The sequence below is a fragment of the Marmota flaviventris genome, chromosome 18, assembly GCF_047511675.1.
Source record: "Marmota flaviventris isolate mMarFla1 chromosome 18, mMarFla1.hap1, whole genome shotgun sequence".
NCBI classification, from domain to species: Eukaryota; Metazoa; Chordata; class Mammalia; order Rodentia; family Sciuridae; genus Marmota; species Marmota flaviventris.
This window is the reverse complement of record NC_092515.1, coordinates 31,449,345-31,463,119: the sequence shown is the minus strand read 5'-3', so window position 1 is coordinate 31,463,119 and position 13,775 is coordinate 31,449,345. Positions and strand designations below refer to the sequence as shown.

The 13,775-nt window shown below is 64.1% G+C and overlaps 1 protein-coding gene across 1 annotated transcript in view; it reads right to left on the bottom strand.

The window, feature by feature from the left end:
* Nkd1 (NKD inhibitor of WNT signaling pathway 1) overlaps positions 1-13,775 on the bottom strand; it is an 83,454-nt gene that overhangs the window by 23,109 nt on the left and 46,570 nt on the right. Inside the window, exon 4 of the mRNA XM_027939198.3 lies at positions 4,933-5,002. Coding sequence (XP_027794999.2) covers positions 4,933-5,002 — 70 coding nt within the window. The remainder of the gene's footprint in view (positions 1-4,932; positions 5,003-13,775) is intronic.

Genomic DNA, 13,775 nt, shown 5'->3' with positions numbered 1-13,775 from the left:
TCGGTCACTAGTTGACCCCTCACATGTGGGAGACTGCACGGACTGGCACAGGACCAGAGAGGAAGTCCCCTGATGGCGGTGCTTCCTGGTGCTGACTTGCGCTCTTCCATTATTTATTGAGCACTTACGTAGTGCGCCAAGTTTCATGCCACATACTGGGAGCACACGGAGGCATTCAGGGATCCTAATGGGATTAAAGGAGCTTTGAAAGCCTTCTTTGATCTGGACGAGGTAAACGGTCATAAACACGGGCTGGCCGCTCTTCAAGAAAACTGGACCCACGAGACGAGAACCACGACAGCCCGTGTAGACTGGCACTTACCCCGTCCCAGGACTGCTCTCAGGGCTTACGTAAGTCACCTGTCTTCACAACAACCCGAAGCAGAAGTGCTACGGGGAACCCCACAAAGAACCCGAAGCACAGAGAAGTTCAGTGACTTGCCCAAGATCACGCAGCAAGGTGTGGCAAAGCCAGTTCCTAGAAAGTTGGAATAAAGGCAAGAGGCGCCCCTCCTAGATGAACAAGGAGCCGCGTCCGGGCCAGTCCTGAGCTAGGGAAGGGTCCTCAGCCCCCAGGGCTCAGCCAAATCCCCTGCCCTATCCTACTGGGCAGAAGCAGCTCCTCGGGATCTTGGCCCTCGGCCAGAGGAGACCCTCCCATAGCTGCCATGTCCACACTCGGGGGGGGGGGGCAGCCTGGGGCCTGGAGGGCTGTGGGGGGTCCAGCAGGGAGGCCAGGTTCTCCAGGGCCAGCTTCCCATGGAGCACGCCGAGGGCGCGAGGAATGGACACTCGGGTGGGGCGGGACACCAGTGACCCCCAGCAGAGAGGGGACCGGGAAGAGGGAGACAGCATTCATGGTCTCTCCCTTCTGGCGGGTACCTTGGCGAGAGCCTGCCCCTGCAGCAGGAGGACCTCCGGGGACAGAGTCCCGCAGGCCACACCGGGGTGACGTGGGTCTGCAGAAGGCCGCCCGAGTTCCACCTTGGGGCACGAGCCACGGGCTGCCACCACCTGGCTGCTGCCCAGCTGCGGGGCCCTGGGGGGGGAAGGAGTCACCCCTGCCCCGTCCTGGGACCCAGCGGGTCAGCCAGGGGGGCTCCCTCCCGGGCCCTGCAGCCTCCCTCACCCCCGGCCCCGCGGCCAGAGCCGGGGACTTTTGATGTTGACTCTGTTCAGTCCCCGAGTTCACAAGGAGCTTGGCAGCACTGCGCTGCCCTGATCTCCCCTCAGCTCCCAGCTGGCCGCTCGAGGCGGCTGAGACCCGGGATTAGGCGGCTTTACAGAACCGCGGCCCAGCCGCCCTCCCGGGTCGGCCCGGAGGCTTCTTTTCATCTTCGCGCCTCAGATGGCCCTCCTCTCCCCTCAACAGCTCCCCAGCCGCCAAGAGGCAGTGAACTTGGCCGAGAGGAAGACAAAGGAGACTTTCAGGGCTCAGCGGGTTCTCCCCGGGCCAGCGAGGGGCACAGAGGGACCGACCGCCAGAGGACTCCTGCAGCCCCAGGTGATGGCCAGGTGATGGCCACGCAGGGGCCTGCGGTCCTCGGCCACCTCCCCATCCCCGGCCACGGCACCAAGGGTGGCCGGAGAACCAGAGATGGTCACCGTGCCCGGGTCCTTCCCAAGGGCCTTGGGGACCCAGTGGCGGGTCAGGTCCAGGTGACCACCTGCTGGAAGCACAGCAGCCCCTGGTCCCAGCTTCACTGCTGGCCGTGTCACTTTAAGTCCTGCTGAAGCCGGAATGAGACCCACGGTGGCACAGAGAGGTAAAGCAGGTCGGGTCGGACCCAGGAGGCCGACTTGGAGTGAGGACTGAAATGCCAACTCCCTCGGAGCCACCCTTATCACCAACCTGCCCCTGCGCCAACCTGTCACCATGGTGACCTGTCCCAGGACCGGTCCCCCGACAGGGAGCCACAGGGCTGTTAATTAATTGTCCTGGGCTGCTCCATCCTGCCCTTCCCCTTGGCCACCTGTCTGCCACCTGTGGGCCACCCCCCAGCATCCCCGGGCCTGTCACATAAGCAGGGAGGAGAGAGAGAAGGGGAAGGAGCCTGGGACACAGAAAAGGGCCGGACACCTCACTTTTGGGGACACCCAGGCCCCAGCCAGGGCCCCGCTCCCTCCTGGCAGAGGTCTGTGTCCCCCTTTTCAATAAACCCCGCTGTACGTGCCTGCTGCCCCGATCTCACCCGGGGGAAGCAGGACGGTCCCTATCACCCCATCACCCCGTCACCCAGCGGCCAGCGGTCCTGATTTCGGGAGGATCGCGTGACTGCCCCAGATGACAGCGCGGCTCGCTCTGCCCCCTGCCAACTCGGTTCCTCCCGTGGCCAGCGGCTGTCCTCAGCAGCACCTGCACCAGGCGACAGGGAGGTCCCCGCTCCCTCTGTTCAGGCAGCGACGTCAGCCGCGGGCCTCAGCAGCCTGCGGAGCCGGTGCCGCTGGGTCCCCGCGAGCTTTTGTTGAAGAAAGAGGCTGAGAAGCCACAGCCCCACCAACCGCGCCCCGTCCCTAACTGGGAACCTGAGGCTGGCAGGTGACACAGTGCTAAGCCTGGATGTCACCAATGGCTGGAAAGGCCCCAGGCTGCTACCGAGCCCGATGTGCAACTGGTGTGCCTCGGGTCGGAGAGAGGGCTGCCCACCCACCACGGTCCCCTGGCAGAACCAGGCCCCTCAGGCCCCCAGGCCCCGCACGTTTCCCCCACCTGCCAATCACTGTCTGCCAGCAGCGTCCCCAGAACAGTGGTGAGCGCCCATCGAGTCCAGCTCCCCGTATTCACCACCATGCCACAGAGGACAACAGGGAGGACGGAGAGACCTGCCCAGAGGTCAAGGCCAGCTCGGAGGGAGCTCACTTCATTTCGTCTGCTGGCAGGTGGACAGCCCTTTGGAAATCAGTCTCACGTGACTTCAGATAGCACCTCGACCCCAAAAAGTCCCAGGAGTGGCCTCTAACCAGGATTTCAAAAACCAAGGAAGACCAGGCCCGGTGCGCCCCCCTGTGATCCCAGCAGCTCTGGAGGCTGAGGCAGGAGGATCGGGAGTTCAAGGCCAGCCTCAGCAACTTAGTGAAACTGTCTCGAAATGAAATAGAAGAAAAGGGCCGGGATGTGGCTCAGGGGTTAAGCACCCTGGGTTCCGTGCCTGGTATCCAAAACGAACCACAAAATAACCCTCATGGACAGTGCAAAGACGGACGAGAGAGGACGGGCCACAAAGGAAGGTGTCTGAAGGATGGATGCCCACAGACGGTGCGGACCACGGCGGTGGCCGTTAGATGATGGACAGGGTGGGGTGATGGGTGAGCAGCAGATGGACGGGGGGCAGAGTGCTGGCTGGTGGGCCCTGGACCGGTGGGTGACCAGTGGGGGACTGGGTGGGGAGTGCACAGGTGGCAGGGGCAGCCGGGGGGGAGGACGCGCACAGGGGCCGTGAGATCGCACACGGGGGGGTGACCAAGCAGACCAAGGAACGAGACCTGACCCTGTAACCAGGGCCAGGGGCGCCTCGATCCCAGGGCCAGCCGTCTGCAGCCCTCACCTGACTCCCCGGCCGTCCGGCGGGCACCTGATCCCAGCCTCTCTCCACAGAGCCCCGGGGCCACGGCGGCTTCGGGGACCCAGGGAAAGACGAGGGTGGAAGCCCCCGGGCCCGAGCGCCAGAGCCAGGACACAGACAACCGCCCAGGCACACGCCGCAGCCTGGACAGGGCTTTTGGTCCCTGGCGCCCTGCGCTCCCCCGGGGGCTGCTCGCAGAGGAGCAAGTGTGCAGACCCCTGATCCCCAGCCTGCTCCAGCTTGGGACAGAGTCACCTGGTGACTCCTGAAGTCGTTCTTGACACAGCAAACCCAGGGAGCCGGGTCTCCACCCGCCACAGCCCTCAGGCCAGACGGGGCCTGACCCCCGCACAGCCCAGGGCACCCCAGAGAGCTTTATGACTCGCGGCTCCCTACCCGAAGCCCTCCAGACCCCAAGGCAAATCCTTGGGGACCTCCTGGGAACTCCTGCACCCAGCACCCAGCTCTGCAGCCGGCCGGCTGCCCACCTTGGCCCCAGCTGGGGTCCTTGGACGCCCCACATCGGCAACTCTCTTCTCTGAATAAAAAATGGAACTCGGTCCCACTCAGCAAGTGCTCTCAGCTCAGGAAGTCGGCGATGACCATGCTGGGACAAGGCCCTAGTTCCCACCATGAACGTGGAGACAGAAGCCAGGAAGGTGATGTGTTTGCCAAAGTGGAATCTGTGTGTCAGTGGCCGGGGACCCACACACTGGTGCCCCCCCGTCTCCCCACAGTACATCACTTCTCTTGAAGAAAGGGACAGTGTGGGGCTGGGGGCCGGGGTGCACGCCGGTAATCACAGCAGCTGGGGAGGCTGAGACAGGAGGACCGTGAGTTCCAAGCCAGCCTCAGCAAAAAGCGAGGCCCTAAGCAACTCAGTGAGACCCTGAATAAAACACAAAACAGGGCTGGGGATGTGGCTCAGTGGTCAAGTGTCCCTGAGTTCAATCCCTGGTGCCCCCAGAAAAAAAAGAAAAAAGAAAGGGAGAGAGAGGGAGGGAGGGAGGGAGGAGAGGGGAGAGGATGGCTGCGCCTGTGCGTGTGCATGTGAGTGCGTGTGCGACACACTCCAGGTGCACAGGGGTGATGCCCAGGAAGAACTGGGCAAAGTGGCCAGCTGTGTGCGGCTCTGACCACGTCCTGCTTCAGCCTGCCGAGCCCCACACGGCCAGGCCTTGCTGCTAACACCTCATCAAGGGCCTGGGGTGGATGGGCGCAGGCCAGACGGGCTCTGCAAGCTGGGCCTCCCCCTGGGCTTGGACCCCTGGAGGGCTGCGCGCCCCCATTCCCCGGCCCTCCAGGGGCAGAGGCGGCAGCTGGCCCCTGCCCACCTCACCGGCAGGAGCCACGCACAGATGCCAAGTACCTTCTAGACGGAAGTCCTCCTCCTCCTCCTCCTCGCTGAGCGCTTCTCTGAGCACTTCGCCCACCAGCTCCTGGGGAGACAAAGGCCGGGGCGTTAGGGAGGTGGGGGTTCGGCAGGAGCCCCCGGGGCTGGTCTGGTCTCTGACGGGACTGAGGAGGAAGCCAGGAGACCCTACCCAGGACCCTCAGAAGGGAAGTCCCCTCCCCAGCTGCAACGGCCAGGCAAGTGTCCCCCACCCTCCCACCAAGCCGGCCTCCCCCGCGGGCCACAGGACGAGACCTCACTCTGGATCCTTCCTCCGCAACGGTGAAGGCCTCAGTGGGTCTGAACAGCCCCTGGGCCTGGAGTGCTCTACGGGGGACCCCTGCCCCCCTCCCCCATCCTGCACCCAAAGCCCTCAGCTGACAGCCGGGACCCAGGTTGCAGCAGCCCTCGATGGCCCCCAGGTACCACCGACCCACATCTTCCCACTGCCGGCCTGGCCCGGGCACCACCGGGTCTGGTGTGGTGCCCACATGGCAGAGCTCCTCCCGGCCAGCGTCACCGGGCGGCCACTCAGGTGTTATCAGGCTGGCCAGGGGAGTTTCTCTGGTCCACGGGCTGGGAAATGTCGGGGAGGTCAGCAGACTCAGGCCCTGTCCCTCTATCTGCCCACCGCAGCAGGATGACTGGAGATATGGAGAAGTCAGACCAGCGCTGGTCAAACTGGCCTCTGTATCTACTGGCCTTCTGCCAAGAGGAGTTCTGCCATCAAAGCAGAATGCGTCAGACAGAGTTCCGCGAGGCCCCTTGCTGCAGGACTTATCAGGGCCTTGGCTGTGCTTCTCCCACTGGGAGTCTCCGTGTGCAGGTGTGTACTGCTGGCTCCCAGCCGGGGCAGACCGCGAGGTTTTGCCTTTCAAAAGCATCGTATGAGCCAGACAGGCGCACGCCTGTCATCCCAGCGACTCAGGGGGCTGAGGCAGGAGGATCGTGAGTTCAAAGCCAGCCTCAGCAATGGTGAGGTGCAAAGCCACACAGGGAGACCCTGTCTCTAAATAAAGTACAAAACAGGCTGGGGACGTGGCTCAGTGGTCGGGTGTCCCTGAGTTCCATCCCCAGTACCCCACTCCCAAAAGAGCGTCCTATGAGAGTCATATACACCCAGGAAGCACTGTGGGGAACACTCCTCTCGGGGGACAGACGGTGCTGGAGGTGTCCTGCCACCTCTCTCCCGTCCCCAGCGATGCCCTGGCAGGGCTTCCTGAACCCACAAAATGAAGAGCAATAAAAAGGCCAAGGCAGCGGCTGTCACCAGCTTCTCTTTGTAAAAAGGAAAAAGAGAAAGGAAGAAACCCTCTCCTTGGGGGGACCCGCACCTCTGAGGCCCAGGGGAAGCTTCGCGCCCGCCTCACGAACAGGGACGCAGCGCCGTGCCCGCCGGGCCACAGCTGGCCGCCAGATGCTCGCTTCCCGCCGCTTTGTTTCCAAGACCAACAGCTCCCATTTGGTGGCGGGGGACAGCTTCTCCGCCCGTTCTCCTTTCCAACATTCCAGGGCATCCCTCGCCCCTCAAGGGCTGCTCCATGTGGCCACTCGGGCTCCGGTGCCCCGTGGACTTCAGAACCAGGCGACTTCCTTCCCCAGTCCTGGCCGGCCCCCTCTGCTCCTCGGCCGTCACGACACCCCCGGCCTCTCCCGGGCTCGCAGACGGGGCTGGGTTAACAGCCAGCGCTGACGGGGGGCTGCGGGCCAGTGACAGGACAGGGCGCACACAGCGGGCCCCGTCAGATGGCCGGGGCACCCCAGCAGCCAGCCAACGCCTGCCTTTCACACTGCCGCCTCCCCAGGGGGCCCGCGGGCAGCGCCTCTTACAGGGCAGGTGACCATCCTCAAGGACAAGCACAGACCCGTCACGCTGAGGTCCTCTGCAGACGGGGGCTCAGCGCTGACCTCACACTGTCCTCCCACACCACGGCAGAGCCGCCAGCGCCATGGGCCTTGACTGGCCCCCTCCGAGGGCCACCCCAAGCAAGGCACCCGCGGGGCCCCTGTGCCGACCCCTGCCCGCAGGCTGCAGAGCAGCACGTCCCTGTGGCCGGGCCTCCGCGCTCTCCGTGGAGAAGCAGAGCAAGTCCGGAGGCCACCCTTACCCCTGAACCGCACCGGACTCTGCAGGACACCGCGAATGCCCCCTGGCCGGCGCACAGAGCCCACAAACAGCAGGAAGCCCTCTCCGCTGCTGAGACGCGGGACGAGCCGGGGTCTGTAGCATGCAGTGTCCGTGGTCCACCAGACCCAGAGACCACCTGGGCTGCAGAGCCAGCTCCGGACCCTCAGGATCCTGGGGCCCCACGGCCTCCTGTGCACCTGGACCTCAGTCTACTGGTCTTTGAAATGGGCACCCAAGAAAAGTCACACCACATCCAAACAGCCGGTGCTCACTGCGCATCTCCATGCTGAGCACCTGCTGTACTCAATGGGCTCCTCTGACCACCGCCGCAGCCCACTCTTCCTACCTCCCAGAGCGAGTGACTGGCGGGTTGTAAAACGAGAGCTGTGAGCATTACCAGGGCCAGGAGGCCAGACGAGGCTCCGCCGACATTCACGCTGCCCGACTAGGTGGGGCACGGGGACAGACGGGGCACGGGGACAGACGGGGCACGGGGACGGAACCGGCTCAGTCCCTCACGGATGGCCAGAGAAAAGCACTCCGACTACCCCGGGCCTGAGGAGGGGAGACCCTCTGGGCCATCAGCAGGTGTCGCGGGAGCTGGCCTCGGACCCTCAGCAGCCCATGCAGAGGGCACACGGCAGGAGCCGGCCAGACCCCGTGTAAACGCCAGCTCTGTCCCCCGTAAGCCAGGCCACCCAGTGAAGGGACACTACCCCTTCCCACTCCTGGGTCTTGGGGTGGCAGTAAGAAGTCAGGAGGTCCCACGGGCACGCGCTCAGCCAGCGCCTATGCCGTGGGTGGGACAGAGCCACTGTTAGGGTCACCTCCTCTTCTACTGCTGTTACCCAATGGCTGAGCAAAGCTGAGAGACGCACAGGTGCCCAGGCAGCTCACGGTGCCCTCCTGCCTGGCACGCTGCTTGCTGTGCTCTGTATTTAACACTCATGGCAATCACTGAGGCCTTCCGAAGGACTGCCATTATCATGCTCACTTTATAGAGATAAAACAGAAGCACAGAGGGGTTAAGTGACTTTCCCAAGGTCCCACAGCTAGCAATACCCTTCACTGCTGCGTTCATGTACAAGGAGCCTGGATGGGACCCTCGCCGTGCCACGACTGCCCCTCACTGATTTACCCACTCACTGTCGCTCGGGCCCCAGGCCACAGGCCTCCTTCTCCCCGGTCTCTGGGACTGTCAGCCTCAGACTCTGCTCCAGGTTCTGACTAAAAGCCTCCCTGGATGCCCAGGATTCCTGCCCAGGGCCTGGTTTGGTGGCCTCTCAGGCCACACAGTGTGGACACGCCTCCCCTCTGAGTCCCAGCACTGTCCCTTCTGCTGGCCCCCGGAGCCCAAGCTCTGCCCGACGCTGGGCCCCAGGAAGAGAGGCCAGCTCCTCTGGGCACTGGGTGTGCGGCCAGCACCAGCCCAAGCCCGGAATCGCAGGCACCATGCCTTATAAGGCTCCGGGGACAGGAAACCACATCAAAGCGGGGCCTGGGAGGGCTGGGGTTGGTGGGGCTTCTGCTTTGTCTCCGAGGCCTCCTTCTCGGCCCTCGGTCCCCCACCCCTGCCCCAGCAGGCCTGCGTCAATCTTCCTGCTCCCTAAGCGCTAACAGATGTCGGTGCCCGTGGAACACGGCAGGGCGGGGACCCGCCGGCAGGATGGAGGCCGCTCCCGGGACCCTCAGGTCCAAGTGGCCTGCCCCGGGGCCACCCAGGAGATGCCCGCAAACCCTCCCCCCAGCGCGCCCTCCCCCCAGCACAGGTGGGAGCAGCCGGCCAGGCCTTCCCCGACTCCAGTGGGAGCAGGTGAGGCCCTCCTCCTGCCCACCCCAGGACTGGGCGGGCAGGACAGGCCGCTCCCCAGCACTGGGTGGGCTCGGCTCGGGCCCCGCCACCCGCAGCAGCTGAGTGGCAGCCCTTGACCTCTCTTCCCTGGCCCCCACTGTCCTCTCCCGTGAGATGGACACAGAGCTGTCACGAGGAATCAATGAGGCGACGGGGACACCCAGGTGGGCAGCTGCCACGGGCTCCTCCCATTCTCCGGAACATTCTCCCAGCTTATCCCCACGCCCCGCCACTCAACCAGCTCCACGCACTGTGTCGGGAGCCACGTTCAAGTTCAGTGACATCTAGGACCACGCGGTTCCTGTGAACCAGCGGTCACAGCCACCCGAGGGCCATCAAAGCACCACTCTGTGGTCAGAAGAACGAGGCCGACCTGTCCATCCCGCTACACAGACGGTGCCCCACACAGGAGGGGGGACAGAGTGGACGCGGGAAGACGCAGAGGCCGGAGCTGCCTGGACGTCTAGGAAACCCAGTGGGCGGAGACGTGGGAAGAGACCACCAGGGCCGTCCCCCTGGGGGGACGCGGGGGAGAAGCAGGGGGTGGAGGGGCGAGACACAGGCCTGATCACAGCTGCTCCGACCCTGAACAGATGCCCACTGCGGTCTCTTGGTGTCCATGAAGGCCTGGGGCTGGGACCTCTGGGTCACCCAAATCCCACTGCCCAAGTCCCTTCTGTGATGGCGTGGACTCTGCTCAGAAGCTGCGCGCCGCCCTGCAGACGTCCATCCTCTCCAGGGGACTGGTCATCCCCAAGGTAAATGCTGTTGAGCAGCCGAGGTTCTGTGTCGTCAGGGAATGGCGAGGGCATGAGAGTCTGCGTGGGGTCGACAAAGACAAAGTCCCCACCCACTGTGGACTGGGTCTGCACGTGTGGAACCCAGGGACCCAGGGCCACCTGCCTGTCCGTGGGGTTGCTGGTCGTGAAAAGGTGACCTGACAGAAGCCCAGGCAATGACCCACTTGACAAGAGAAGGAGCCGACACTCGGCGGGTTACAGCGTGGGGTCGCAGGCCTCCCGAGAAAAAGGGGCAGAGGAGGTGAGAATCCCCTGGGCCTCGGGCACGGCGTCTCTGGAACGGGCAGCAGTCAAGATGACACTCGGGTCCCCTCTGAGGTGGGCGTCTGGGGGTCCCAGCCCCCACCCCCTCAGTGGGGCAGGTTTCTCTTCTACCAAGGAAGCAAAAGGGAGGGAGGCCGGCCAGGCTGCCCACTCTGGCCAGGTTTCCGTCTCACATGCACCTGGGACCTGTGGCCCTGTTCCCTCGGCCAGCCTCCCGGACCTCGCAGGGCTTCTCTAGCCACCAGAGCCCACTTGGCTCCTGGGCACAGCAGGCCACAGGCGCTGGGGACGACCCACCCCTGCCCAGCCACGGGCAGCACCCAGGCGAGGTGCCGATCACCAACATGGGGCCAGGAGCCTCGCTGGAGAGTCCTGGGGCCCTGGCTCAGTGGGGGGCAGCGGGGGACGCCCTCCCCTCGGGGAGGGAAGAAACCCAGCTCCCGCCCCGACACCATCCGAACCTAGACCTCCCAGGCTGTCCCCAAAGAGCAACAGCCCCCCCTCTCAGGAGCAAAGGCCTGAGCCACTCCCCAGGACAGCACGAGTGTGTGGCCACAGGTCACCAGTGGTGGCCCTTGGTTCCATCTGCCCAGCACTTGTCCCCACGGCAGCCAGGCCAGCAGGGTCCTCCCCAGCATCGTCCTCACAGAAGCTGGCGGGAGGCACCCTCTCCGGTGCCAGGACGGCGTCTCCTCCCTCCTCCAGCTTCCGGAGTTGGCTCCCTCGAAGAGGAAGCCCCCGGCGACAGGGGAGAGCAGGCAGAGGCCAGCGCTGGACAGGGACAGCCTCAGGACGCCCTCCCTGCGGGCTCTGGCACGGTGCCCGCTGCATGAGAGGTGCTCAGAGCATCTGCTGGAGGGGCCCAGGGCCAGGGCCAGGGCCAGGGCCAGGGCCCCCTGCGGCCTGTCCTGAAATGAAAGTCACAGGGGCCACGGAACCAACTGCCCCGTCCTTCCAGCAACTCGTGGGGAGCGACCATGACTTGAACCCCAGGCCCTGGCCCCACCGCCCCCAGAACCCAGCCACAGATTCCCAAAGCCAGAGCCCACCACTCCCGGCCACACCCAGGGCCGTGGGGACAAATGTCTGCCCTCCCCAGCACGGCGCTGTGTCCCCCACCCGCCCGCCAGCCCCTCGCTTTGGCCTTCGGGGAGCGCGACTTCCAGCCCCCAAAGACACAGAGCCATTAAAATTCCTCACATTTCTTCCTGACTATTTTTATCTGCCTGAGATGCGACCGATCTGCGCCTCCCTGCCCATCCCCAGCCGCGGGCTCCCTCCACCCGGGGACCCAGCACAAGCTTGCTTCCCGGCCCCAGGGGCTGCTGGTGGGAAGGCGGGCGTCCAGCAAGGTGGGTCAGCAGAACTCAGCAGGGTGGACTCCAGACCCCCAGGCCTGAGACCCCCTGAGGGCAAAGTCCCCAGGGATGGGTTTGCACGCTTTGGGGACAAGCCAGCCAGAAGCAGCAAAGGGACCATCAGGTCCACTCCCTGGGCCATCAACCCAGCCAGCGGTGGGCATCTACACAGCACTGTCCATCTTCCACCTGGGCCACCATGAGCACGCGCTCCTCCTCTACACTGGCTTTGCTCTCTTACTCGCCCTCCATCTCTCTTTTTATCCAATCCTCCTGTAAGCAGTAAGACCAGTGCGGTCCTGGACAGGAGTCCTAGTTGAGCTTGTTTTTTTTAAATATGATTCATATTAAACAATCCCTGAGACAGAAGATGGCACCCCCCACCACCTCCAGTCCACATGCATGGACCAAACTTCGGGAACTATGTGATTTATTTATTAATTATTTTTTGGTACCAGGGATTGAACCCAGGGGCACTTACCACTGAGCCACACCCCAGCCCTCTTAACGTTTTATTTAGACACAGGGTCTCACTGAGTTGCTTAGGGCCTCACTAAGTGGCTGAGGCTGGCTCTGAACTCCCGATCTCCGGCCTCAGCCTCCTGAGCAGCTGGGATTCAGACGTGTGCCGCGGTGCCCGGTGGGAACTGTGTCATTTAAAGAGCCTGACGATGAAGTCCTGTGCTCCCCTCGTGGTCAGGCTGGTTCCAACTGGAAGGAGGGCAGGCCTGGGCCAGGCCAGCACAGGGGAGGCCGGCTCTCTGCCCACTGGCCACAGGCCCCCCAAGGCTCGTGTTGAGGAATGTGACTCCCAAGTCTGGAGGAACACGGTGGCCGGGGTGGGGAGCCAGAGCCAACACAGAACGGTCAGTCTCGGCACTGCCCAGAGTGCTCTCGTCTCAAAGTGCTGGCATCCAGAGCTCTCCGGAGGTGGCCCAGTGCAGGGGCGTGTCCAGGCAGGCCAGGGCACGGACACTGCTGCTGGCCCGGCTGGGATTCTCCCACAGGCAGCGTTTAAAGGCCTCCTACGGCGGGAACCAGGAGCCCCGGGTCTGCCGAGGGGTCAGTGTAACTGAGGCCGCGAGCCTAGGACGACCTCGGTGACGAGTGGCCAGCAGTTACTGGTCAGGTCCTCTGCAGGGCACTGGAAGTGCATCACTAACGGCACCAACAGCCCTGAGCGGGGCCCTGGCCTCACCCTCACTGGCCGGAGGACACGCAGGCCGGGGACAGCAGGCCACTCAGGCCGGGGACAGCAGGCCACTCAACCCGGAGTGACTTTGTACAGAAGACCCCCCTGTTTGCGTCTCAGCGACCTCAGCTGAAGATGGAAGTGACAGGACCACCTGGGAGGTGGCTGTGCAGGGGACAGGAGCATGTGCACAGCACCCAGCCTGTGAAACCTGCCCAGGAGCCGCGCCCCTCCCCGCCCGGGCCCCCTCTCCTGTCCCCATCATCCTCAGGACCAGGCGGCTGGGCAAAGCCAGACAGCCGCAGCCATCCCAAGGGCCTCCCACGTCCCCATCTCGGGCCAGCGGCCTGCACTCTGCACTCGGTGGGTCTCCGCCCTCCCCGTGGCCCCTCTTGCTGGCCCTGCCACGCCAGTGTCCATCATGCCACTGACCTGCCTGGCGTGGCCCGCCACACTGGAGCACCAGGGACCCTTGCCACAGAGGACCCATGCCACAGAGGACCCATAACACAGGGGACCCATGCCACAGAGGACCCATGCCACAGAGGACCCATGCCACAGAGGACCCATGCCACAGAGGACCCATAACACAGAGGACCCATGCCACAGAGGACCCATAACACAGGGGACCCATGCCACAGAGGACCCATGCCACAGAGGACCCATAACACAGGGGACCCATGCCACAGAGGACCCATGCCACAGAGGACCCATAACACAGAGGACCCATGCCACAGAGGACCCATGCCACAGAGGACCCATAACACAGGGGACCCATGCCACAGAGGACCCATGCCACAGAGGACCCATAACACAGGGGACCCATGCCACAGAGGACCCATGCCACAGAGGACCCATAACACAGAGGACCCATGCCACAGAGGACCCATGCCACAGAGGACCCATAACACAGGGGACCCATGCCACAGAGGACCCATGCCACAGAGGACCCATGCCACAGAGGACCCATGCCACAGAGGACCCATAACACAGAGGACCCATGCCACAGAGGACCCATAACACAGAGGACCCATGCCACAGAGGACCCATGCCACAGAGGACCCATGCCACAGAGGACCCATAACACAGGGGACCCATGCCACAGAGGACCCATGCCACAGAGGACCCATAACACAGAGGACCCATGCCACAGAGGACCCATGCCACAGAGGACCCATAACACAGGGGACCCATGCCACAGAGGACCCATGCCACAGAGGACCCA